This window comes from Odontesthes bonariensis, chromosome 21 (genome assembly GCF_027942865.1).
Source record: "Odontesthes bonariensis isolate fOdoBon6 chromosome 21, fOdoBon6.hap1, whole genome shotgun sequence".
NCBI classification, from domain to species: Eukaryota; Metazoa; Chordata; class Actinopteri; order Atheriniformes; family Atherinopsidae; genus Odontesthes; species Odontesthes bonariensis.
The window spans coordinates 12,790,344-12,818,269 of record NC_134526.1 but is presented as its reverse complement, the minus strand read 5'-3'; the positions used below and the strand labels follow the sequence as shown (position 1 = coordinate 12,818,269).

At 40.7% G+C, this 27,926-nt stretch overlaps 1 protein-coding gene across 3 annotated transcripts; it reads left to right on the top strand.

Moving 5' to 3' along the window:
• The first annotated feature begins 537 nt into the window (after window positions 1-537).
• On the top strand, window positions 538-27,784 carry camsap3 (calmodulin regulated spectrin-associated protein family, member 3). Of its 3 annotated transcripts, none has more exons than XM_075454890.1 (18): window positions 538-1,055; window positions 7,420-7,682; window positions 15,054-15,194; window positions 15,384-15,470; window positions 17,680-17,712; window positions 18,528-18,666; window positions 20,395-20,534; window positions 20,620-20,704; window positions 20,809-20,851; window positions 20,951-21,006; window positions 21,294-21,330; window positions 21,419-23,522; window positions 23,632-23,756; window positions 24,025-24,317; window positions 24,443-24,536; window positions 24,860-24,984; window positions 25,087-25,205; window positions 25,359-27,784. In XM_075454890.1, the coding sequence occupies exons 1-18, from the start codon at window positions 923-925 to the stop codon at window positions 25,656-25,658; spliced, it is 4,317 nt and encodes a 1,438-aa protein (XP_075311005.1). In that variant the 5' UTR covers window positions 538-922; the 3' UTR covers window positions 25,659-27,784. The 3 variants fall into 3 exon arrangements, with proteins under 3 accessions (XP_075311005.1, XP_075311003.1, XP_075311004.1); XM_075454888.1 differs by having other exon boundaries at window positions 21,258-21,330; XM_075454889.1 differs by lacking the exon at window positions 17,680-17,712 and having other exon boundaries at window positions 21,258-21,330.
• Window positions 27,785-27,926: the final 142 nt, after the last annotated feature.

Genomic DNA, 27,926 nt, shown 5'->3' with positions numbered 1-27,926 from the left:
CTGGATCTCTGTCGGACTTTGAGGATGATGGGGGATGTTAGACAAAATTGGTAAAAAAAAAAAAATCTAGGGGAAGACTGAGAGTATAGTCATGACATTAAATAAAATACTATCAAATTGGTCAAGCAAAATTCTGCAATTTTAGAACATCTGTAATTTAAAGATGCAATATGTTAGATATTTTCAACTGGGAAATTGGCTTTTTGACTACTTTCAGCACATTTGACTGTGTTAATTTTCTATTTGATAGGTTAAAACGAGCTTTCAGACCGCCTATCAAGAAATTAAGCTGCATTTTACAGTAATACACGAAACGCCAATATTCCTCTTCATCTCCAACCTTTTGACAATCTGTCAAAAGCTGGGCCCTCAGGCGTTCACCTGTACACCAGATGCACCTGTAGCAAGAGTCACACCACACCTCTACCTGCTGTCTGCGTTCACAGAGAGATCCCGCCCTCATTGTTCAGGCTCGATTCCTATTGGACGACGGGGCGAGAGAGCGATGTCAGTGTGGAGCACCTGGTAGTCAGTCATCTACAGGACTGAAGTGGCGCTGCGTACAGTGAACTGACAACACAGCAATGCGGACGAAGAGGGACAAAAACAAGGGGAATAGTTCGGTTTTCTGTAACAGCCCGGCGGGTCGGGGCTTAATTTGATTGTAAGGCACAACTAATCGGATATTTCGTCTCCAGAAACACGCAGAAGAGGACATTAGCTGGCTTGAAACAAAAACCGGGGCGGATATTTCCCGAGGAAAACCCAAAACCACATCCGTATTCCCAACCCCGGTGGCCGTGCGGACTAGTCTACATAAAGAATGATTGCCTGAATATTTTTTTACTCTCTTGTATCAGTTTTTTTTTTTTTTTTTTGCCAGCACCGCTTCCCATTTTTTTTTTTTTTTGATAGACTCGCTATGGTGGACTCCCCTACCATGAAGAAGACTTTTGTGGTCCCAGACATAAAGCCATTGGATTTGTACGACTGCACTAAATCAAAAATATGCGCAAGTGTCGGATGGCTGTTGGCGAAGTCCTACGGCAGTGCAGGTAGGATTTAGTGTAGGCCTGGTGAGTGAAAATGACACTTGGAGGCTTATCAAAGACCACCATCCTTTTGTTGTACAGCATTGTGTCGATATGTTAGCGAGGAGCGCATGTATGTAGGGGAATTATGTGTATGGTTCAGCGATTTTAGCACAAAGAGACGCATTTGAAAAGAGGACGCATAGCATACACCATGCATTTTCTTCTTTTTAACTGTGACACATGTCATTTATTCCTAGAGTAGCCTATTGGTGTCAGAGAAACAGGCCTCCCCTCGTAGGCCTCCCTTATCACGCTTTTTGTCTTATAACCAGTAGCGGCATCTGAAAATGACAGGCGGTTGGGCATGTTTTCAAAAAGGTTACACAGACATAGCACATGGGGCATTCATGTTTGGTTTGCTTCTCCCTCTGGGACGGTGACAGCTTCCACTTGCCCAACTGCACAGCGCGTTTTATTGCACGTATTTCTAAAGCAAAAAAGACAAAAATTGGGATCAAAAGCAGGCAATGGCTTATTGTGCTCTAAGTACATTTGGCACAGGCTCCTATGCTACCTCAATCAGGCGTTTTCTTCCAGTATCCTTAGTCAGCAAAATTCAAGCGTAAGAATCATCTAGCCTAGCCTCTGTGATGCAAAACACGCCCAGCTGAAAGAGATAATTATTGTGCGTACTGCAATGTTATCATAAGACTTCTTTCTGGTTTGGGCTTCTTGAACTCCCGTCTGCTTTGACCCTGAGGAGATAACATGTGTCTTTGTTTTAGAACACTAAGTGGTAACGATTTGATCTCCCAAAGGAGAAACCAAAACAATCCTCCAGGAGAAAGGCTTAAGAACATACCCCTTTTCATTGCAGTCAACTTTATTTCACCAATGTGTACACAGCAGTGTGATGATAGGTCATTGTCTTCAAATAAAACTTGGGCATTACTAAACCAAAAGAACTTCCAGGAGCAGAAACCTGACTCAGTCTGGCCTGGAGAGGTTGCGAGGTGAACTCTGTTTTACTTTAGCAACATAACTTGTTAATTACACAATCCCAGGCAAGCCTACTGGCTCTTCCAACCTGTGTGTACTCAATTTAGCACCTCAGCCACGCCCTGTGGTCAAAGTCACTCAGTGCCAAGGCACAGGAATTCAAGAACAAATGCTGCAATCAGTTTTTGTTAATCAAGTAAATGGCCTGCTGATAGTTTCATGCAAATTCAAGATGACATCATCTAGTCCCTTTCTAGAAACTTGGTTTAACAGCACATAGCCCAGCTGGAGCCTGGCTGGGTCATCTGGCCCTCAGCTCTTTAAGCTTAACTTAATGAGGACAATAGATGACAGTTGTTGTCTTTGCAATTCAGCATTGGACCACATAGCGAGCCTAACTTAGGTCCTGATTGACCCAGAGCATTGTTAAAGGTCTATTTAAGGGAGCTAAAATCTTTAGAAAAAAACCTTTCTAGTCTAATAAGCAATTCTGAAATAAATACTGATCTATCTGGTCTGATAATCTGCTCATGGGTTTCCATTGAAATATCTATGTAGATATATATATATATATATATATTAAAAAAAGGCCAGAATGTAGACAACCCCCCCCTGTATAAATTGCTCTCTTCTTCACCACAACCACCAACAATAACCATTTAATCCCATGCTTTAGCATAGTAGTTCAGTGTATATTCTGCAAAGGCTTAATTAATGAAAGGTGGCCATTATTTATTTTTGTTCAAGCTGAAAGGGGATTTTTCTATGTTCCATGATGTGTGTGTGTGTGTGTGTGTGTGTGTGTGTGTGTGTGTATATATATATATATAAATAAACAAAGCTAGGGACCAGTGGTTAAGCAAAGATGTCATTTATAATCTACCTTTTGAAATTGCTGTGACATATGACTTGACAGATCATCTGATTGTGACGTAAGTTAGTGTTTGCCATTACATTGGAAATAAATTCAATTTACTTGTTATTGCTGGGGAGAGACTTGCTTTTATAAATTGACAAGCTCATGGTGATGATGTATGTTACTATTGTCTTTTAGTATTCTGTCTGAGTTCACACTACTAATGTTCACCTGTGGATACTTTTAACTGCTGCTAAACCAGTTCTCCTGATACCAGTACTGCAGGTACTACCTTTACATTTAGCTACAAAACTATGGGGTCATACTGAAGTCCCGCTGGCGCAATTACTCACCTTTTTCCAGTCAATGTAACTATGGTGTGTCAACATGGGACAAGGACCTGAGAAGGATGTTGGCTTGCTATTAATGTTTACTCAGAAAGTTCAAATTCCTATTGGTGTGCTATTCTGAAACTCCAAGGTAAGGCCCCTTAGCAAAGTTATTGAGTTGAAAAGTGTGTTTCAATACAATTTGATACTTTATTGTAGACAAAGTCGGGTACCACAACACACCACACTACACTACACATCAAAGGTTCAAGTGGGCTTTAGAAAAGTACACAAAGATCTAGTTCAGAGTTCAGACTTCTCTTTTTTTTCCAACTAGAGGACAGTTCTGCATGATAGGTACTCACCCTGCCCTCCAGTGTTGTCCTGTTTGCCTCTTAAGCACCCATAATGTAATTACATGTTGTCTATAGGACGTTGTTCTGTGTACAATTCAATTTAAGGCTCCTGCTCTGCGGCAGATCAGTGCCTTTGCTAATGTTACAGGATACACATTGCTGTCAGGGATAGCATGTTTATGATAAGTGAACCTTTGAATGCATGAGAACCTAAGAGGCACTTCATGTGTAGTGCTTGAAGTGTGCTTTTTCCTTTTGAGCGCATGCTGTCAGATCACATTTCAACAATCAATATATGAGCACTGTGCTAACTAACTCAGTAACTGACCAAATGAATGGAGTGTAGAATTCATGCAGTTTTTCTAAACCGTTGGCTCCCAATATATGCTACTTTACTTTTGTTATTTATTGGTTATAATAGATTGAATAGTAAAGTCTTAACAAATTGACTCATCCACTGGCATATTTAAATATTAAAAGTGATGTAATGTGCATCATATCCAAAAAGACAAAGTGGGAAGTAGACATCAATAACTATTGACAATTCCTTCCAGTCTTATCTGAAATATTTTTGTTTTGTTGGCATTCGCATTTCACTACTCGTGGCCACGTGGAGAGTGAGATGTTAGCGTTGTCCCCTCTCAGTACAGCTAGGTTTAGAGGCAATAAAACAATACCTGCTTTGTTCCAAAAATAAGAGTGGATAGCCTAAGTGTTGGATCCTTTAAGCCACATGATGAAAATATTTTAAATGCAACTTTGGCAGGAGGAATACATTTTGGAACTTTATCAAAACGCATTCAATCATTAGTTGTTACAATTGTAAAATATTCTTTAGAATTGACATATTGGCATTTTTAGACTTTAGTTTAACCACTGATGGCCAAACATGACTTCCTGGAGGGAATCTTGCCATTTGAGCTTCCTGCTTTAATGCTTTTCTGGTGCACTTCTGCATATCTGTGCTCTTATAAATGATTTAACATCTGCCAGAGTTCCTGAAAGTTTTCACCAGGCAGCTTGGTAGTAAAGGGAGCTACTCAGTGTACATTGTTACTCAGGAAACCTTGAAATCCAACTCTGGTTGTTCCACATTAATGCAACATGAGAACGGGTGGTTGGTAGGGTCTCGTCAAACCCTTTTCTACCAAATGACCTGGCTTGGTTAAACAGAGGCTGGTTTCAACTAAAAGCTGTATAAGCTTCTGTTTCTCTGTGTGATGAGTGCTGTGAGCCATGTGTGATAATGTCTGTGACGCAACCAGCAAGCTAGCTCAAACAGTCAATGAAATGGGACACATGGTTGCTGTTATCAAACAGTGCATGTCAGAATAGATAGCACCTAACACAGCTCAGCTGATTACAGCTACGGTGGTAAGCTGTATGAGACGCTTTAAAAAGTTTAGACAATGTTACCAGGAAAAATATTTTGCATATCAGCTTAGTTTGTTTTTCACCTTGTTAAGACGGTAAGAGGTCACAGTAAGCTTAAGCGCAGACTTTGTGCAGGTACAAGGGTGTAAACCTCCTGGTCTAAATTTCATTTGTTGATTGCAATCTCCTTTGCAACTCTTTATTAGTGAGCTCCCAGCTCAACAAACCATGAAAATGTGAGACGGAGTCAATAAACTTTGCACACATTTGACTTTTGCCTTCTTATTCAAACCTGTTGATAAGCGCTGACTCCATGACCTGTGAAAGTGACAGCGAGGTAGTTGCTCCAGTTCATCGAACCAGAGACGCTTGTATTTTAAATCTAAATAGTTCTGGGAGGTGTGTGGCTGTCAATTTTATGGTGGTCTCACATTTCTCTTTAACTTATTCTGTAATACAGCTCCAAGAGATCCCTCTTTTCATCACCTTTAATTATTATTTTTATGATTAGCTGTGAGCTTTATGTAGTTTTAAATTGAATAAAACCTACTTCTGGACAATTGTGTGAGCTCACTACTCACATTTGTACTCAATTTGTCCCCAATATGTGACATGAAACTCATTTTTAATGGCAAGACTGTCTCATAGGGAAATCATGCTCATATCGATATAACTCATCTAACAGAGTTGTGGCATTTGCATTCTGCTTTGCCTTTTGGGGGAGGGTTTTGTTTTCTTCTTAAAATACATCATTGTGGGACTTTTTTCCCTTTTACATATAAAAAAAAACGACATGCGCCTATGACAACTAAACTGCTGATACCAGAGCAGTTTAGTTGTAGTGCTCAGAAGAAAAAAGTTCACAACAAAATGAAACGTATGGCATGCTTGACCATACTGTCTGACAACTGTTGTCATTGTGGAGTAAGAGACAGAACAGGACACTGTCCACAACAGACTGTTTTAGTACCTTATGTCAGTGGATCCATTACACGACTGCATAATGATGCAACAGTGTAGTTATCACCAGGGTGGTGTCTTTGTGATAACCCCTTTGTTTCTCTGTAAGATACAGTCTTGGGCTCTCGTGAACACACATTAAAGTTTTTTCTTTTTTTTTTTTTAAATTCAGTTTTTCATCTATCTTTCCTGCAGGCCCTTTAAACAGCAAGACTGTTGTATGCACACGACTTCCTGCTGGTTTTGTCAGTATGCCGAAAAACCTGTTGTAGAGTGGGTGCGTCAAGTGTGTGTTTATAGGATAATGTTTGCAGAATAGGTTTCTTTTAAAGAGACCTCAGCCTGAATAGCATTGTGTACCATCTAGCCTCTAATATCGGTGCCTTGTCTCTCCAGCACATTCTCTTTAAGGTGACACAAATTAAAAGTTTTTAATTATCTGTAAGGTTGAAGATTCCTGTCACATTGCTGAATTATCATTATGAGATTTACATCATCTCTGTAGATCTTTGACAACTATTTATTTATTAATTTTTTTTCAAAGAAGCCTTGGACAAAAATTAGGCAAGAGCTTTAAAAAAGAGGCAAGTAAAAATGTTCTGCAATTACAAGTTGCAGAACATCTTTTAATTTGCAGATGCCAACCTCTGAGCTCATCATGCCCCACTGACCTTGGTGCTTGCTCTACTTTACTCACTTGTATGATTATAACTGTGTGGTTTACAAGAGCTGTCTTAATCTGCCACTGAACCTAGCAGACGGTACGTTTCTATGCCAGCTTCTGTGGAACATGCTCTTGTTTTTCTTTTGGCTAAAACCAAAATTGATAAAGGCCAACAGACATTTTTCTTGCAACATATGTCTTAACATACACAGTGGCATGAAAATGTTTGGTTAAAAATCAGGCCATACTAGAGTGCTTATTATCAACATCATTAATTATTATTATCAAAGGGAAAAAGAAATAAAGAAAAACTTCACTCTGCACTACAGTGGCTTCAGTCTTTTCTAACCTCGTGGGCTCATTTTGGTTGATGTTCATTTGCAAATATCTGATCAAAATGTTGTGCTAACAACATAGAAAATGTTTTTTGTTTTTTTTCATCAGTCGGTTGAATCTTTCTGACGGTCTTTTTCAGTCAGACAGGATTTTACACTTGCCTTTCTGTTAATCCTACCATTAGTTTGCCCTAAACCTTTCCTGTTCTAATTACACTACAAATTCAGGAAACAGCCTCCTAAAAACTCTATCCTCTTATGGTTTTCTTTTGCTTTCTTCATATTAATTCTTTTCATTTTCTGAGTGTTAGGCAGCTCTTTTGAGGAGCACATGGTTACATATTATTTTAACAATGACTGAGAAGTTAGCGTATTCATAAATGTTGTCACCTTGCTTTTCCTAACAACGGCAGCAAACGAGCAACAGCTTGGAAAGCAAACTGTGGTCTAATTGTTCAAATTTTTCATAATCTAAATGTTTATTTTTTTTCTTTCTCTCACTTTCTTGAAAGAAAATGTCCCTGCAGAGCTACGTGACCCCTTCTACTGTGACCAGTATGAACAGGAACACCTTAAACCTCCAGTCACGCGCCTCCTGCAGTCCTCAGAGCTCTACTGTCGCACCTACAGCCTATTACTTGGGGATACTGGAGCCGATGCACAGCCCAAAGACAACGTTGCGCTGCTGCAGCTCCTCACTCAGAGAGGCGTAAACGCCAAAGACCTGGACACAACAGTAACCGATGCAGACCTTCGACATAAACCCATCAAAATGGTAATGTATTCCTCTAACATGGGGACTAACAGCCTTTTTATCTATTTATTAAATTTTTTTTAACAGTACACAAAGTTGATGATTCCCCCCTAGAAGAGTAAGCTATTTTTAGTGGTCATGGTGACCTTAAGAAGGAGTTTATTTTTCATTATTTTGTTTTAGAGATGTCTCTCACCGAAATAAGTGAAAGCGTTCTCTGTAGGAACCAGATTGTCTGCTTTCCAGGAGTCTGTGGAGATGCACAAGCGGGTCAGGTTCACTCAGTTGCTAATATAGGGGCATGTTTATGCTTTGATTCTCGGGATTAAAAGACATCAAAAAGACCCCCACTCATTCAGCCCTTCCCCCATTCCCAAACGCTTCCCCAGCTGATCTCAGAGGATGAGTGGTTCCAGCTGCGAGGACAAGGGCATGACTACTTTACTTTCAGGGTGTGAGAGGGAGACGGAGTCTATATACAATAGATGGTCCAGATCAGAACAATAGCCAAACAGTTCTGGTGAAACTTTAGATGCTGTGTTGAGGGACTACGCTGAGCCGGCTGAGTGAGTTAAATCAAGAGAAACAGGTTTTTCCTCTTAGCCCTTGACAAAAGATCTGTCTGTCTGACTTTCTTGTAGCATAATAAATAACTAAGTTCTCCCGCCTGGAAACATACATGTTACAAATTTTGTTTTCAAATCTAGAATTATTACATGATGCTTTTTTGCTTCAGTTGTCACAGCTCACTGTGACTATGAAGTACTCCTATAAAACTTTTTTACCCAGATCAATATCCTTCCCACTATGAGGCAGCAGTTCCCAGCCATCTTGATTCATGCACCTACATTTTGAACAACATTTGAAGCGGAGTAGGACCTGTTGGGGATTTGTTGACAACAGTGTTGTTAAGTGAACACTGTTTGCTTCACTGCAGCTATCAGCTGACCGCTGTACTGTTGATGACAGTGTTGTGATAATCAACTAAACTGTGTGCATGTAAACATTTGTGCTTCTAACATATTAACTAAACATGCGGTGCACGAAGAAGGTTAATATTCGTCCATCTTTTTCACCAGGATTTTCCTGTCTTTATTTTTATCTACTGTTTTGCTTCTTCTAATTTTCTGCCTTTTGGTATAATTAGTTTTTAGTGCAGAATGAGTGACTGGTCAAGTATTTTGCTAAGATCTGTCTAAAGCATGTCACATGTAATCTCATTGATCCACTGAATTCAGCATTGAATCGTTCTTCTATCTGGTATGAATTGTAAATCTTCACACCTTTTTGAAGGTTAGCTAGGTTGCACAAAGTGCTTTACAATAGGTTTCTCATTCACAAACACAGTCTGTGCCTTTTCTTCATCATCCACACACTGATGTACGCATTGGAGGCAACGTGGAGTTCAGTGTCTTTGCCGAGGACACTTTTGATGTGCAGGGCCTGGGGATTGACTCAAAGATATGTGCTGGACTTTATGATGATTTACTAATTCTCAGACACACTGTAGTTTACACCAAGAAGTCAGTGGTATAAATACTTTAAAGTAAAGCAATAATAATAATAATGCTGATGATAATTTACTCAGCACCTTTATTCAAAACAAAGTTTGAAATTGCTTGAAATTGAGGTAGATGAAAATGAAATGGCAGTGCAGTAAGGAGATTAATGTACAAATGCGCATATCCATGTACATATGACTACATCTGAAAATACACATGCACACATATCCAGGCTCATGCATAAAAAAAAACATGATAAAATAGCAGAATAAAACTGAAAACTCAAGAGGTTAATAATTGTAGGCGGTGATGATGGCTACAATTTGCTTCTATGATTACCACTGCACCAGCAATAAGGGCCAAATGAGACAGGTATCTGTCATGTATGATGTTTTCTGTAATCCCTTTGTGCATGAATTTATCTGCTCTCATGCTGCGTGTCCTAGCTCTGAATAAGGTTTTGAGGTCAGACCATGGTCCATCTCAGCTTTAAATCCAAATCATTAAACTCTTATTTGGCTGTTACTGTCAGTGATGCATCTGCTGCTCACGGCTTTGGTGTATGAGCCCTGCAGTCACTTTTTGGCTGCTCTTGGAGCTTGTCTGCTACTGGCTGGCACTGCAGCTAGGTTGTTGCAAGCAAAGAAAGTGGGTCATGCTGCTGCATTACAAGGATGGAGCCTCAATGTGGGTCTTGGCCAGTAAAATGGCTTTGCAACAGCAGCAATCTGCTCCAGGACTGCGGTTTGTTCTAAAAAAACGTGAAGCTTTACCAGAGGATAACATTTTATTGCTTACACTGTATATGAAATTCCTGTTTGTTACTGATAGGTGAACACTGCTGCCAGGTACTCCATTCTGCCAAGCCTTTAATCATTGTTAAATTAGGTTCATGGAAATCCAGGAAAACTGGTTCATTATAAACCAAGTGTTGGCGCTGGCTTAGTTTAGAGCATCAGAGACCTGCTGCCTGTAAATCTAGTTTGTGCTATAATCAAAGTAGGCCTTAAGGAGACACATTGTAGCTCTCCTAATACAGATAGAACATGTCGAAAGAAAGTAGTCCCTCTGTCATTTTTAAGGACTTATGTATCAGTACGTGATAAAAATCATTTGATCATTAGCAGGTCTTAAAATGCACTAAAGTCTTGAATGAACAACAACACATGGTGTATTCCACTGTGTTTTTATACATTACACGAAAACTAATCCAAAATGCTGATGATATGACTGCTAAAGCATGAAGCTGTTGTGCTGTTTGTCACTGCTTTTAGAAGTTCCTCAGTTAACAGACTCGGATATACTGAGGAAGAAAATTCATGGTGTGGGCTGTGAGTCCCATTTTCCTTGAAATTACATTTAATTTGTGTTGGGTCCATGATTAAATGTTTTGGAAAAATACCTTTAGAGAAAGGAAATATGTGTTTATGTGCCTAGGCTCGGTCATCATTTTGTTTATTTGTAGTCGCTGAGGTTGTATACATGTTAGTGTGTCTATGTCCTACTGGTACCCGTCCTTCTGATAGAAGCCCAACCCCCATCACTCCTCAGATTGAGGATAAAGATCTCTGAAGATTAGAGATAATCTGCCGTACAGACTGAACGTCATCATCCATGATTGGTTGACATGGCAGAGATGACCAGTGACTGACCGTGGACTTTTCACACAAAAGTTGTGATATAATTCACTTTATTTAAAAGAATAACAAAAAAGAAGAAGAAATGGAATGGCAACTCCTCATTGTGCAGCTGTTCTTTACCTTTACTTATTCATAATTAACCAAATGGTATGGCTGTAGTGCCAACTTAGTATATGCTTTAGAATAGCTTTTTAGAAGGGCTTTACCCTAAAAGTTGACTAAGCTATAGCTGACAGTAAAAGTCACCCAAATTTTCATTAATCAGTTAATCGTGCGGTGAGCAAGCAAGAGAATACCTTATTCTTTCACTTCATACCCTTGTCAGTCGTTGTTTGGCTCCTCGTTCATTGAATCGGCTGCGACGCACCTGTATGATCTTTATTTAATGCGCCGATATCAAGTCTCCCTCTTTGTGCTTGAAACAGAGAGGGGCTGTCCTACACTGAAAGTAACTGTTGGTTCAAAACATTGCTACATTTTTTTTGGTTGGTACATTTAAAAAAAAAGAAAAATAAACCTTAAATGGTTCCACAAAAAGTCTCAAAGCTGGGAAATCTAGGCGTTTTTTGTGTGATCTAACAAGCATTCCTCTATGCATGACAATGTATTGATTCACTGTGTAAGAGGGGAGGGGCTGATGTAATGTGTGTGTGTGAGTGAAAAAGATAGGGGTTGGTGGATGAATCAAAGTGCTGCATGCAGCTGATATTTGTGTGGAAAAATATATATTTTTTTTAATAAAAGCATGCCAAATAGTCACCTACTTGCTATAAATTGCGACTGCTAGTCGACCAAGAACGGTTTTAGTCAGGGTTAGTCCTACATGCTAGCATTGTGGTGGGAGAGTTGTGACTTCATATCTAGCAGTGTTTGTAACTGGTTGGCTTGTCCCGGTATACTAGCTTCCCCTTTAATGCATATGTTCAGATTCGAGACTGCATCAGCCTCCAGCAGTGGTTGCAATGAAGGTGCACCTTGAATGGGCTGTGTCAAAAGGGCTATTGAGTACACAACTGATGGGGTCTGACTTTGGTTCCCACAGTGAAAATAAGTCATCTAGCCATAATGCAGCTAACTCTTCCTGGTACCCTGTTGGTTTTGCAATGGCTGTAACAGTTTGTCTTAAATCATACTGCTGTGTTGGCAGGTTTCTGGTCAAGTGAACACCAGTCGAGAGCTTAGCTGGAAATAGAACTGGCAGACTATCAGAAACACTAACCATCATCTTACACTAATTGTTGTGCTGACTGAAAATGAACGTTTGTAATTAAAGTTAGCTTTTGTATGTGGTTTTCTTTACTAAAGCTTTCAGTTCATGTACATATAAGAGTTCATATAATATCCTCTCCAAAATCCCTTGCTGGGCCCCAGGCCTGCTTGATCCCCCTGTTTGTCTCCTCATCTGCAGGCACCAGGCAGAGTAGGGGGGGTGGGGTTAAGTCATATTTCAGACCTAATCAGATTTTACCCTCATCATAATCTTGCATAATGATCAACAAGATGTCTTTGCTTACTTTGTTTAACAAAGTTGTTCATACATGTATGCAAGCAGCTTTGCAAAATAAGGACATAAACATTTCATGTTTGAGGGATTAACAGATGGAGTGTTCATTTTTCCTCTTTCTGTCACATTGGTTTGAGAGGTGCTGGATGTTTCTGAGCTGAGAGCAAGGGCTAAGCCAGGAGCACTGATCAGTGCTGCAGTCAGGCTTGTACTGAGGTGCATTGTGGGTCAGCTGGTTGGTTGTTATGGTGATCTGGCAGGCACTGAGCTGTGCGTTCGAGTGGCTCCTCTCTGTACTCTCATTAGGGAGCCTTGTGATTTAGCTTAGCGAGCTCTCCTGGGTCTGCAATGGGAAATTCACTAAGTGACTCCCCCTTCTTATTCTACCTTTCATTCTGCAGTTTTTGACTTGAATTCCTCTCTAGTCTATTCTCTAAATAATTACTGTCCAACATGACATCAGAATTGGCCACACTTTTCATTAGATCAGTTTTTCACTTCCACAGTCAACCTGTTTCCTGTGTAACCATAGTTCCAACCAATGATTACACATTGTGACTGAATGCAAAGATCAGTTGCAACCTTAATTTATTGTTTTTTCTTAGTGTTAAAAGCCCAACTGCTAGAATAATTTACTGATAGATCTGTCAGCAAAGATGTAGACATGCATGTTGTATTATTCATCCATCCATCCATCCATTTTCTATACCCGCTTAATCACATTCAGGCTCGCGTGGGGGCTGGAGCCTATCCCAGCTGCCATTGGCACAAATTGCACATGGGTTATAGACTATTTACATGTCTCATAACTCTTTGTACATGTAAAACAATAGCTGACATTTAAAAATAAATAAATAAAAAATTGTAGGAAAGCGACAATATTTTGACCGACTGAAGTTAGAAAATGTTAAATCCTACCATCTCTCAGTAATCTTTGCTAAGCATTTGAGTCAGTCAACTTGTTAGTAGAACATTTATTTCAAATTCCTCATTCTCATACATTCATCCCTGTATCAGACCATTCGTTCCCATCCGTGCTGCATACAAATCCACTAAAAACCGAAGCCACGTCTTATGGATATACGAGTAGCAACCCTTATTTCGGCATCAGTGTTAGGGCCACACTGCTCACAGTGAATGACAGTGCAGCACATTCAAAGGGCTTGCCCCAGTACTATCTGACAAGCCTTTGCTGGCATAGCCTGCTCTGCCTGTCCCAGCACTGGGTCTGCTCAGGTCAGCACTTTACATCAGGGTTGAGTAGGCAGACATGCAGGCAGGGCTAATATACGCAGCTGGACTGCCACCAGCCCCCATCTGGGGCTACATAAGAGGTGGGAGTAAAAATGTCTGGCCTCTAATGTGGAATTTGTAAGTAGTTAAAGAGACCAGGCACTCATGTGAACAGATTAAGCTCAAAACTGTATCCTGGAGATTGAGTGAGTGGCCTCTTTGCAGGAATGTGTTGTTTGTGACCTGCCTTTCCTCTCTTTCGTTCAGACTGAAATATTACAATTAAGTCCTTGCTTCAGTTCGCCAGTAGTAGGAGAATTGCTGATGCCGTCTAGAAACTTAAAAATAACACAGATAAAGAAGTCAAAGATAAAGCATCACACTTTAAAAGGTATGGACTGAGGTAGATAATTTAATAATTTAATTTATTTCCTGTAACTTAGTTTTAACCCTGCTGTACTGACTTTGTTAATGAGCTGTGTTCCAGTAGATGATCTTTTAAAGATATGAAAAAACACTCACTTTACCATCTGTGTATTTTGAAAAAATTTAATACTGGATGAAAACTTGGACAAAAGGCAGCAGTTTGATTTAGTTAATTAGATTAATTAAAAATGTTTGAATACTTTCTGGCAAGACAGAGGTGAGACATGAGACATAAGAAGCACTGTCGATTATAGCCTTATGGCACAAACAGAGTACAACTTCTAATAAGCTAACAGGTTTAAAGAATTAAGGGACTCGCTTTAACTGAGCTGATAATGTAGGTGGTGCATTTTAATACGATCTGGGTATTTTAAGAAGCTCACAAATGGCCTTCTAGTAATGAGAAAATATCTCTTGGATAGAAAGGCTTGGCAATGTTGTTAGATATTGTGCTTTATTGGTATTATACTTTGGTAAAATCCATGTCTACAGTAGGATTTATATCCATCAAGTTGTCTGACAAAAATGTATTCCGTCTCAAACACCTGTTTTTCCATAGCATTGTTCTTTTTAGTGTTTTCTGCTGATCTAGTTACAGCCTCTCATTATATCCTGTAGTCTCCTACACATGAGTCATGAAGAAACATTTCACTGCGCAAAAGGGAAGAGAAAGGAAGTGTCTGAAGGGATGGTAAATAAAGGGAAAGCATCTGAGGAATGAAAGTCCCGGGACATTTGTGTTATCATATTACAGGTCCACTGCCTACTTAATGATTTAATGAGTGTACAAACATGGGTCCAGAGTTCGTCCACTACATCAACTGATATATGTGTTTACTGTCCGAGAACTCCTGTCAAAGTTTCTGCTGATGTGCAGCTGTGCTCTAATGACCTCTAGTGGATATTGCTGGTAAACAACAGCAGAGCTGCAGCAGACAGAGATGGTATCTTCACTGCAGTAAACAGTGCCCTGGTCAGCCACTAGAAATAAAAGTGTCCAACATGATTGTGTTAACTGTAATTGATTTATGTTGTCTTGCCTTGTTGGTCTTCAGTTTATCTTCTCTCTCCCTTGTGATTGGTACAGAGCGCTCACCTTGCAGTGATGGATGCCTTGATGGCCGTGGGAGCCATGGAGACGGTGACTGCGGTGAAGACATGTGGTTCTGCCGAGCTATTGGGTGGAGCTGCCAGCTGGGAGGACGCTCTGCTTTATTGGGTTAATGGGGTAAGGAGCAGTTCAGAGAAATAAAGCCTGTCTCAAGCGTACATCTTTGTTGTATTTTATCAGCAACGACTCATTGTTCAGTCTTGTCCTCAGCCTTCTGTTGTAGTTGATCTACCATCTATTTAGCCTCACATTCTTATTTACGTAACAATGTGACAATGTATGTCTTATGTTTTATCTTGCCCCCAGCTGAATCGAAAACTTAGAGAGCGTACTGCAGAAGCCCAGAATGACTCATCTCAGGCAGTTACGGAGCCTCAACTTGTTGAACCCTCTGTAAGTGTTGCATACATTTATTGCATTTGTATTTATTATGCAATTACTGCATTCAATCACACCTGATAATTGTCTGGGATTGTTCACCAAGGCTTTATTCTCCTATAACAAAGCACAGATGCAAAAGCAACCCCCGACACAAACAGTAATGTGTGTGACCAGCAATTATTTATCAATTTTGGTGACCAAAGTTACTATTGGCAAACCAGATGGATTGAGATGCAGCTGAGCAGGCCATTATGGGGGGTCTGCATGGGCAGCTATAGTGGGAGAAATACTGACTCATCAGTTTAATTAAATTCAATCATACTTTGTTATTCCCTGTAGGTAAATTACATTACTGCAGTATAAATTATTTAGGATAAATAGCTAAATAAATGAATGGATAAAAGTAAAAATGAGACGCATTTAAAAAATCTGCAGGCAAACTTTTGGAAAGTTGCAGTGAAGCAATGAGAGAGGTGTGGTTGCAATATTCAGAGATCGCCATGAATGGATTAGGTTTTTGTTTGTTTTTGGTCGCTTGGCAACTACTTACCTGATGTGTCATAAACAGTGTTGGCAGGTCACACAGTTGACACGCAGCCAGCTGTGCAATATCCCAGGTTGAAGAAACGCTCCTCTTCTTAGTAACATGTCTAGGATATACACCAACTGTCGTTACTTGCACTACAATCCCCCCTCCTTTACTGTTACCTCTCTGTCTGCAGTCTGATTGCCTGTATAGTCTGAAATCTAGATAAAGAGGTGTTAGATTTGTTCCCACAGGCATGTCTCAGTGAAACGAATAATATTAACATACCAATATTTTTGCTGCATCCTCTACATAGCTCCAAAGTCCTCCATTGTATCTATCAGTGATACTCACATTTTCCATAATGATCAAGGGAAGAAGTGGTTCAAAATTCTCCTTCCACGCTGTTTTGCTCCTGCCCTACATCCTAGACATCTCCTCTTCAGTTTGACTGAAAATGTTGTCTTATTCCAGGCATCACTTGAGCTTTGAAAATCTCAAGCTTGCTTCCAAAAGCATACAACTTTCCCATTGGCAGGGTTGTGCATCATAACAGATGTTTGATTGTTTGAAAAAACAAAAAAGAAGCAGAAATCATTTCAGCAGCCCAGCATCCAAACTGGCATAGACAATTAAATTGAAAAAAAAACAAAAACTGTAGAAATGCAAAGAAGACAGTCCAGAGCCACTACAGCAGGCTGCCACTAGTGTGGTGCCATTTTATAATAGTTGGAATCAGGGTGAGCTTCAGTAATAACCAGTAGAATGGAGCACAGATGTTGGTCTCTGATAGAGATATGTCCATCCTTCTGAGGCACCATTTTAACAAAGTATATTTTTTTTCTCTTCCTCTATGAAAAGACACGTTTATATCTTAAGCCATTTCCACACAAACACCAGAGCTTTACATGAGACTGTGCAGATAACTTGGTCCAGACTTTTTCTGCAGTTGCTGTTCACACACGTGCTTCACAGATTTTCAGTTGGAAAAGGGCTCTCCAGCACAAGTGTAAGAAGGGGGTGTGTGAGAAACATCTTTCTAGAGCGCACACAAGGCAGGACTTGATGTCGAAATAACATTGTTGAAATTGCCATTCATTTCTTTAAAACACAGTGAGAATAGAAGGTGAGGCTTTTCATTGTGTTTATATCTATAGCATATCTGATCGCATAATTGTGAGTGGCACGCAAAATACAGGTCAGCAGAAGATAGAATTAAGAAAAAACTCTTACCAGCACACACTTTCAGGTCTAAGGTCCATATGTGAAAACTGCTATAAAGATAGAATAAACAAGTTGTTTTTAAATGAAAAATAAAGATGTACGGGCAGATGTCTATTTTTGACCATTTATCACCAGTTGGCATTATTTTGTGCTCTCAGAGTATCCTGCTCCATTTGCTTTTGCATTCCTTCCCCAGCATTAGCTCCAGCTGGATTAGGTCTCATCCACGATGGCCTTAGGTTTTTGAAGGTCTCTTACTTTAGAAGCCTAACAAGTAGAAGTTGACACCTTAAAACATTGGGCAGTGTCTATGCTGTATGAACAAGGTTGTTTTGTCGTTTTAAGAAATCACAATCTTCTCTCCTGTTTGTCCAGTTCTTCCACTGTAGGCTTAAAACCTCTCCTTGTGCTCCTGTTCTCCATGCCTTTCTCTTTCTCTATGTCGTGTTATTTCCTCTTCTGCTTTGACAGTGTCCTACTCGCTGGTACTGGAAACTTGTTCCTGTAAGTTTACTGCTTTCCCCTGCCTCCTCTATCCTATCCCTCCATCCCTCCATCCCTCCAGTGTCTTCATTAAAGTTCTACGCAAATATATCATGATCAGGTCTGATTTTTTTATTTATTTTCTTCTTTTTTTTTTTGCATTTCTTTTTTTAATCCCCCTTATGCTGCTGTAAGACTGCATCACCTATTATAACTTAGTCTGCATTGCTGAGTGAACTTGCTCTGGAGTTACCACAGTGTGTGGCAGGTCATGTTTGTGGAAACATGAACGTCGCATGAATCACAGTTGCTTTCATGCAGGACTTTGAAACTGCCTTGAACAACTGATTGCTCTGATGTGGGATAAAACGGTGTGTTTGTGTGGGGGTAAAGAGAGACAGGCTTTCAGCTAGCTGGTCCCTGTTGAGAGAGGGCTGTTCGTTTGTGTGCTGCAGCTATACCTGAAACCTTTTCTCTCTTTTTGAGACTGTTTCTCTCTAGCTTTCTCTCTGCCTCCTGAGACCCTCACTTGACCCACTTTCTCCTGATAAAACCCTCCTTGTTGCTCCAATTAAATCATCCCTTTTGTATCTTCCATGGCTCACTCAAACTCATTTCTTTTTACATTCTCTTAGCATGCCTCTTTATTTGCACTCTTTGTGACATTAATATGGTAATTCTTAACATTTTATATTGTGTGTTAAAGTTTTACCTGCTTGTATTATTAAAAGCTTGACTTTGGTAGTTGTTAACATGAACTAGAAGGTCAATTATGTAAATGCACAATTATGAGGACTTTTTAGAGTTTAATTGTCTTGTTTGTTTTTGCTTTATAGCTTCGATACCGGAAGGATAAAATTCAGTCCAAACTAAAGCCGATTTTTCCAGTTGTAAATGAAGTTAAAGATCTGTCCAGTGGTTGTGCTGTTGCTGCTGTCATACATTACTATTGCCCTGGCCTACTAAGACTTGAAGGTACTAAAACATTTTCACCACGTACTACAGGTGCTGGTCAACGAATTAGAATAATTTGAAATAGTGCAATCAATAAATTCTTTGAATGCATTTTTCGTGCAGAAAGCAAATCAGGTGTTCACCGCACCTGTCCTACTCATTAGACTAATCACAGAACTCGTTACCTGTAAAAAATTTGCTCAGCTGATCTTTCCAAAAGGCCCATTTAGGCCATTTAACTGTGACACTGTTGTTTTATTGAATTAGAATAATGGAGAAACCGTTTCATTGAATTAGAATAAATGCTCGAATGTTTGTTTTCTGTGAAGAGTGTTCACTGTGCAGTATAAAGTCAGGGTTGAGTAGAATTTCTAAGTTGTAAAATCAATCATGGGTAAGCAGCGCGACCTCTCAACCGGAATAGTGGCTCAAATTCAAGCCCTTCGCCAACAAGGCTTGACCCAAACTAAAATTGCTGAGCAGCTCGGCATCAGCCAGTCTTCCGTCTGCAAAGCTCTCAAGAAAAACTGCAGCAAGCGCACCAACTGTTCCGGCGTCCGAAAAACTTCTGCTCGCGACAACAAGCAGCTGAGAAAGATCGCAGTCAGCAACCGGTTCAAGTCCACTTCCGAGCTCACCGACTTGTGGAACAAGCAGACCGGCGCTGACGTCTCCAGATCAACCACTTACCGTCGTCTGCGCGAACTCGGCTTCAAATCTCGCGTTCCAGCAGTAAAACCGATGCTGAACAAGAAACAAATGGTGAAACGGCTGAAGTGGGCCAAAGAACACGGCGAGTGGACTGCTGAAGACTGGCAGAAAGTGGTCTTCAGTGACGAATCACGCTTCTGCATCTCCTTCGGTGACCAAGGTCCTCGTGTCTGGCGTCGTGGTGGCGAAACCTACAACCACGAGTGCGTGAAAAGATCCGTCAAGTTTCCCCAGAGCGTTATGGTCTGGGGATGCATGTCCGCTCGAGGTGTAGGGAAACTCTTCTTCCTCAAGAAGACTGTCAATGCTGCCGTATATCAAGATGTTCTGGAAACGTTCCTGATTCCGACTGTTGAGGAACAGTTCGGCGAAGAAGACTTCATATTTCAACAGGATCTTGCACCGGCTCATGCGGCAAAGTCGACCAAAGATTGGTTCACTAAAAAACAGCTTGAAGTTTTGGCATGGCCGGCCAACTCGCCTGACCTCAATGTCATTGAAAACTTTTGGGCCATCGTCAAGCGGAAAATTCGCGACAGAAAGCCTACTACGCTGGACCAGCTGAAGCAGAACATCGCCACTGCTTGGGAAGCTGTGAGTGCGGAAACTTGCGACAAGCTGGTCAAATCGATGCCGCGGAGACTTCAGGCAGTCATACAAGCCAAGGGGGCAGCCACAAAATACTGAGAAAGTGATGATTCTAATTATAATAAAAATTATTCTAATTCAATGAAACAGTTTCTCCATTATTCTAATTCAATAAAACAACAGTGTCACAGTCAAATGGCCTAAATGGGCCTTTTGGAAAGATCAGCTGAGCAAATTTTTTTACAGGTAACGAGTTCTGTGATTAGTCTAACGAGTAGGACAGGTGCGGTGAACACCTGATTTGCTTTCTGCACGAAAAATGCATTCAAAGAATTTATTGATTGCACTATTTCAAATTATTCTAATTCGTTGACCAGCACCTGTATATAAAATGGCTTCTCAGTACAGATATTTGTCAGTTTTAACTCTGTTTCCCGGTCTCTCTGAAAGATGTTTGTATGAAGGACTCCATGTCTGTAGCAGACTGCCTGTACAACCTGCAGTTCATCCGTGAATTCTGTGATAGCTGTCTGAAGGGCTGCTGTCATTTGGCACTGGAGGACATGCTATACACACCAAAGGAGCTTCAGGTACTTTCACAGTCTCGATCATTAAACTACTGAAAATACTACATTGTCGTCTTAATCCCTGATTTACTGTGTGTATTTTGTTTAGCTGAACTTTCTGAGCTTCCTGTCAGAACTGCTTTGCTGGTTTGAAGTACAAAGGCCAGACTTTGTTCAGCCTATAGACACTTTAGGTAAGTCTCACTGATTCCTTGTGAATGGTGTACAACATTACCATTGAGATGACAACATTCAATAAATGTTACCTATTCTAATTGAGGGTTTCCTTCTTTGTCAGATGGATCCACACCACTAACACCAAGTAGCTTGACTGGTAACAGGTACAGAAATTTTCAGAATGAGATTTTGCGCTATGTAATCTTGCATATTCTTTGAATGAAACTTGTTTGAACTGAAAGGTTTTTTTCCCCACTTTGCAGTTCCTCCCCCTCCATCTTTAAGAAGCCTTTCCTTCCAATTTCCTCCCCTGCATCAGGTAAGAGTAACACTGCCCCCTGCCATCATTAAATCAAGCTACTGAAACATTTATAATGTATTTTACACGTGTTTGTTTCCGCAACTCTTTTTTTTTTAAGTTGTGTTTTTTGTCGTAATGTTTTTCTTGTGTGGACATCCAAAATATTTTGTTCATATTTTTTCCTTCCATTGATGTTTTGTGGGTCGATGTATGCATCCTTGTGTGGTTTGCATGCCTTTACATGTCTGTGTCCCCCCCATTGTACTCAGGATCTTTGACTCAGTCTACCTCAATGTCTCATATAGAAGGAGTTGGAAAGACATGGAGCAAGAAGCCTCTGAGGTATGACGCATGAAATGAATAAACCGTTTTGTATGAACCTCTTTTATTTATTTATTTATTTATCTATCATTTTTTATTCTCTTCTTAGCCGGCCCTTATCAGCAGTATCCTTCAGCATTCCTTTTGGCCTGGACAGTGATGTGGACGTTGTGATGGGCAACCCTGTAATAACCCGCTCTGTGAGCTCAGATCAACTCAACCCATCTGGCCAAAACATAACCCGAGTGCCCTACACTCCACCTGAAGATCTCAGCCATTTACTCAACAAACCACCTGGACCCAATGGTCCACAGAGAGCATCGTGGGCCACTCAGACTCCCAGTATTCCAAGACTGGCTGAGGAGAATGGTAATGGAACAACTGAAACGGGAGAGCTGCCTACCATAGAAGAAGCTCTGCAAATTATTCACAATGAGAGCAAGATGGAGCCTCGTTTACACCCTGATGGTGCTCCTGATGGCTTCTACCTCCACTCTCCTGATGACCCTGCTAGTTCTAGGTATAACAGCAACTCGACACCCATCAGTTGCTCTGCTCCAACACGCTCAGGAATGATGTACCGCCCTACAGGAGAGTCCAGGGACCCAGCTCGCACCAGAAACGCCTCTGAATGTTCAAGAGATGATGACTCAGTCTTGAGAGACGGCAGTGTAGATTCAGATGCCTCAGAAGATCTGCCAAAGGCCCAGTCTACTCCAAACACACCAGCTGTCAGTGCAAACTCTGCTACAGGCCATAGTAAAGAGGCGTCTGATAGTGGTGTGAAGATGACCAGCTTTGCTGAACGTAAAAAGAATATGGATTCTCCTAAAGCCAGCAGCCCATCTTCTCCACAGATGACCACGTGGGCACAGAAATCTGAGGAAAGCCCCCAGCTCAACAATGAGATGTCTGAGCTGGGTACTCGGCTTGAAGAAAAGCGCAAAGCTATTGAAGCCCAGAAGAAACGCATAGAGGCTATTTTTGCAAAACACCGGCAAAGACTGGGGAAGAGTGCCTTTCTGAAGTTAAAAAAAGAGCAGCATGAGGATGATGGTGAGGGGAAAGGAGGAGATGGCCAGGTCACCACCTCATCTACAGAAGAAGACCTCTCTCGCTTGACATTGGAGGAAAGGCTTGCTCGAATGGAGGAAGAGGAGCAGCAGGAACAAGACGAACAGCATCCCTCTGTGGACAATGAAGGCAATGTTAAAGGAAGACTTGTACTTAGCAAAGAGGTCAATCAGACCAAAGAAAAGGTAGGTGCACCAGGAGGGAAGAGCTCTGGAACACCTGGTGAGAAAGCAGCTGCTCCTTTAGGAGACTACAACAATGCTGTGTCCAAGTTAACTGCAGCTCTATCCTCTCTGCAAAGTGATATGCAGCGACTGACTGAGCAGCAAAATCAAATGATCAAGAAGAAAGATACAGCTTCCAGCAACAAATCCTGGGTTATTCCATCTAGCCCTAAAACCTCCACAACCACTCCACACCCTGCACGCCTGTCACGAGAATCGACCCGAGGTTTAAACTCGACCTCTTCCTCTCCATCACCATCCCGTAAAATCACAAACCATACCACTCCTCCGAAATCTCCTAACGTTCATCGGAGAGCCCAGTCTGTACCCCCTAAAAGCCCCAAACACAGAAATAAAATGGACATGAAGGTCCCAACTTCATCGAGGGTTCTCATCCCACATCAAAACGTGGATTGCATCCCCCATCTTCGTCGAGTAAGTCCCTGGCAGTCCCAAGTCCAAACTTCTTCATCTTTCTCAATAGGTGACTCTGATAGCCCAGATGAGCTGTACTCTTCTGGACAAACTCCTGCCCCCACACCCACACTGACCCCCATTCCAACTCCTACTCCAACTCCCCATCCTCCAGCTGACGACAACCTGTCAGAGGTAGGCTCCAACGATGGACAGAGTGTGTTTAGCATTGACCTCGACGCGGGGTCCTTACGTAGTCCTTTTAAGAAGGAAGGGCTTGCAAGTGGGGGGTGCAGCTCTGGTGCCCCATCAGAGTGTTCCTTTGAGAGTGATGCCCCAGCAGGGATGTTGAATGGAAAACGCAGCAGCTTGATAGAGATCTCGCTCTCTGACTTGAGAGGAGATGCGGAGGAGGAAGAGCAAATGCCTGACGCTTTCTCTGATTCGATGAGTGACCGAACCGAGCCAGAATCAAAAGCAGGAGTTGGGTTCTTTTTCAAGGTTGGCTACTGATTCCTATCATTTAAGTCTCTATCATTTAAAACTTTCTTTGTGACTGTATTCATGCTTTTTTTTTTTTTTTTTTTCTCTTTGCAATCTTTGTATGTAGGATGACAAAGATCGATCGGAGGATGAGATGGCTCAGCGAAGAGCAGCTTTGCTGGAGAAACAGCAGAAAAGAGCAGAAGAGCTGAAGAAACGCAAACTTGAGCAGGAAAAAGAAAAAGAGTCAAAGTGAGATTAATACCTGCATTCATAACCAAAGTAAAACTTTTTCAATGACAATGGATACTTTACATGTAGTTGGATCAAATTTCTTGAATTTGAATGTGTTTAGGAAGTTTATGCAGCAAAAACTGATGATGATTAGGATTCATTTAAGTGCTGTCATTTGTTAAATTAATAATTCAAATTGGTGCTTTAACTTGTTTTAATACTTTAGTCTCCTCATGAATTTCTCCTTTCAGTATCATAAATTGAAACTTTCACCCTGTACTTTTAGCAAGCCGCAGTGGATGATTATCGAGGGCTGGGGGAATAAAGGTGATGACAGACCTCAGACCCCAGGCACTCCTCCAGCATCACGCACACCACCAGCAGAGGGGACTCCCCAACGCAGAGGAGACTTCACCAGGCAGGAGTATGAGAGGCGACACCAGCTGAAGATCATGGAAGACTTGGACAAAGTGCTGAGGCAGAAGCCCACCACAGTTCGTGGTGTCAAGAAGCAGAGACCCAAGACTGTGTTCAGAGATGACTCCGTCTTGTTTAATAGCCCTGTCAAGGGTTCCATGGGTAAATACCACTGACAAACACTGCCAGAGTTGTTTGTTTATTTGTTATTTTGCCTTGTTCCTGCAGTCACACGGATTTGTTTTTGAATAGAAACTTGATTTCCTTCCATCTTGTTCTCCTCGTAGGCAGTAGGCTTAACAAGGTGTACTCCCACTCAACAATGAACCTGTCCTCTATGGCGAATGACTCTGGAGGCATGACTATCAGGAAATCTCCTAGGTAACCTTCAAAGTGACGATGGTTTGCATTTAATCTTGAAAAGCTTTAAAAGTGCATAATTTAGCTCCCCCTAACCTTATTCAAATAACTGTCAGAAAAGAGGAATATCTTTATTTTGAAATTATCTGTAATCTAGCTAAGATGGACGATTGAATTTTACATTTATATCGATTAGATTGATAATGGAGTGAACTACAATTTTTCAACATGTGTTTTTGCGTTTATCATAGCTGCTATCAGTGCTGTCATATGCAAAGGTACTTGTTAAATGTACCTATCTGTTACTGACTTTAATCACTGAACTTGTTTTACGTTTTTTTCAGCCGTTCACACTCTCCTTCCCGATCACGGTTAATGTCACCAGGACGAATGAGTGCTCAGAATGGGGAAAAGGACTGGGAGAATGGCTCTACCATTTCCTCCCCTGCCTCCATTCCAGAATACACAGGTCAGTGATAAGTTGGGGAAAAAAATAAGAGATTGTAAAAAATCAAACATGCAAGCATACTTTTGCTTGGTGTGTGACATCTGGAAATTCTGCATCTTGCAGGACCAAAGCTGTACAAGGAGCCAAGCTTTAAGTCCAACAAGTTCATCATTCACAATGCCATTACTCGCTGCTGCCTTGCTGGCAAAGTCAATGAACCACAGAAAAACAAGATTGTAGAGGTAAGCCATCCTTTTGTCTCAGTCCATCTAAGATGCCTGCACAAACATGACAATAAATGGTACACTTGGAGTGGAGGCTTTAGACCAAATATGGACTCTTTATATAATAATCCTATAACAATTCTATTTTTATTGTCTCTACATTTTCTTCAGGAAATGGAGAAGAGTACAGCCAATCACTTCCTCATCCTCTTCAGAGATTACAGCTGCCAGTTCAGAGCAGTTTATACAATGAACCCTGAAACGGAGGAGATGGTACGGCTCACTGGCATTGGCCCGCGAATCATCGCACCCGAGATGGTAGAGTCCATTTACAAGTACAGCTCTGACCGCAAGCAGTTCACTGTCATCCCGTCCAAAACCATGTCCATGAGTGTTGACGCCTTTACCATCCCCGGCCACTTTTGGCAAAAGCGCCCAGGAACTCCTAAGAAGCTCAGCACACCCAAATAAAGACTTACGCGAGATGGATAAGGATAAAAGCATTCAGGGAATCAGTTCCCATCTTGACTTGACACATTTCCTCTAGTTTTGCCAATGTGGCGCTTCAGATATTTTGGTCAGACTAGCAGCGGGCAGCACGATTGACTGTTTTTTGGTCAGTTATTAATCTGGACTCCAAGAATAATCCAGTTAATTTTACATACCAAGAGATTGGGCCAATCAATCACTCAATCAGCTAATGTATTTACAATAGTTATATCTTCTGAGTTTTTGACAGGCTCTGCATTGTCTACTCAGAATGTAAAATTAAATATGACCAATTCCATTAGGATAAAGAATTCTTCTTCCCATGACTCTTCATGCCTTGCCTTACCCTGCTATGCCTGAGTCATTTTTGCGACTCTTAAGAGAGTAAGAATTAGAGGGGAATACCACACTGCCTTTGCATGCACAACAGTATTTTGGGCACAAGTAGTTCCCGCCCCTCTGCTTGCTTTTCCTTTTGCTGCCTTTTCTTCCTCCAGGGCTCACTTTCTCTTCAGGCTACTGAGGCAAGTAGCTAAGCTCTCAGTTCTCTTTGGAGATCTCAGCTGAAGTGTAATGGCAGGTAAGACTGCTCTTATGAATGTAAGGCACACACTAACAGCTCAATTCATTCAGGGGTGTTTTCACAGTTTCGTCAGGACCAGAAAAAACCATAATGGGTGGTTCCTCTCTGGGCTGCACTGGTGGTGGATACTGTGGTTGCAGATGGACTCGCACACCTAGAAACCGCCTGTGCCCCATAGTTTGTGCACTCCACTCCAACTCTCCTTCAGTTGTAGACATCTGGATGTTTTTTTATACTCTTTTGACATGTTTTGCTGGACAAATGAATCCAGTCTTTGAGAGCTGAAAGAAGAATGACATTTCATGTGACATATTTCTCATTCTTGCTTTCTCTTTAAAGTGTAATCTGAGCTGGTCTTGAAAAAGAATCCTAGAAACATGAAGGAGAGCTCTATCATGTTTATCATTACTTGGATACAGCTCTTTATGGAAATGATAATCAATGCTGATTTAATATATACTGAATGCTGATTTATCAGATTTTTTTTGACAATGATTTGTAAAGTAAGTTGAGCTTTGTAAACTGAAGTAAACTAGCCTGCTGCTTGAGCATTAGTGAGATGTATGTTTGAGATGAGAATGTATGAATGATCAATTGTCAAACAGCTGAAATGAATTAAACTGTTTGCCTAGGGATGAATAAATCCTTTAGGCCACTGAGAGTCTGTTTCCTAATATATTATTCCCTGTTTGTGTGTCCTGGCATATAAACAGTAGGTTTCTTAATGAAGGATCATTCTGGACTGTAACAGCCCTCTTCTACCCCACAGTCTCTAGAGACTCCTTCATGTAAAAAAAAATTAAAGAAAAATGGGGGAATGTAAAATGCCAAACTGCTTTTTTTTTTTTTTTTTGTCAGCATTTGTGCTATAACGATATCACTAACCCCACAGTTGCTTGTGATAAACTCAATATTGCCACGAAATCTGTGGGAAATAAGCCGTCTTCTCTTCCTTTGCAGTTGGTGACACTACAGCAACTGCTGCGGTGCAGCTGTTTTCTTTCAAAATCACTAACTGCCTCCAAAAAAAATCTGTTTTGAAGGGGATTTAAATCCAGATGTGAAAAGAAATTTAAGCATTGATGCGAAGAAAAATGGTTGAATGATTGATTAGAAATGTTTGTGAAGGAATGCATATTGAATTAGTGGATGTTTGTATTTATGTATTTGTAAAGCTTAGTATGTGGTAGTAAACACCGTATTTTGATTCTGTACAATTCTTCCCTAACAATCCCATGATCACTCAGAGGTGTATTTATTTGCTTTTGAATTACAATAGATGATGTATTTGTTTTAGTTTCAGGTTCTGCTGTTTCCCTAGGTTTTTTTTTTTTTTTTTTTTTTTTTTTTTTTTTTAAATATTGGTTAAGGTTGAGTCAAATATTCCTCTCATAGAAGTTGTCAAAGCATTTTTTTTCCCCCTCTGTTTTCCTATCTGTGCCAGCACGTTATATATGTTCATTTAAAAAAATGACTGTCCTTTGGTTACTGGACCAGAAAAATAAAATCCTTTTTAAATCATCAACATTGTTTCTTTCATACCCATGCTTTGATTTCTTTTTTTCTTTTTTTAATCATATGCATTTTTTTTATTATTTTAAAGTTCTCGGGCAGACAAATCTTCTGAAAAAGGGTCCTCCTGCAAAGTGAGACAGTGCCACAGACTT

Coding starts and splice junctions, on each gene's coding strand:
- camsap3 (XM_075454888.1), top strand. CDS start 923: ATGGTGGACTCCCCTACCATGAAGAAGACTTTTGTGGTCCCAGACATA. Junction 20,705..20,808: donor TCAGCCTATAGACACTTTAG/GTAAGTCTCACT, acceptor CTTCTTTGTCAG/ATGGATCCACACCACTAACA. Junction 20,852..20,950: donor AGTAGCTTGACTGGTAACAG/GTACAGAAATTT, acceptor CCCACTTTGCAG/TTCCTCCCCCTCCATCTTTA.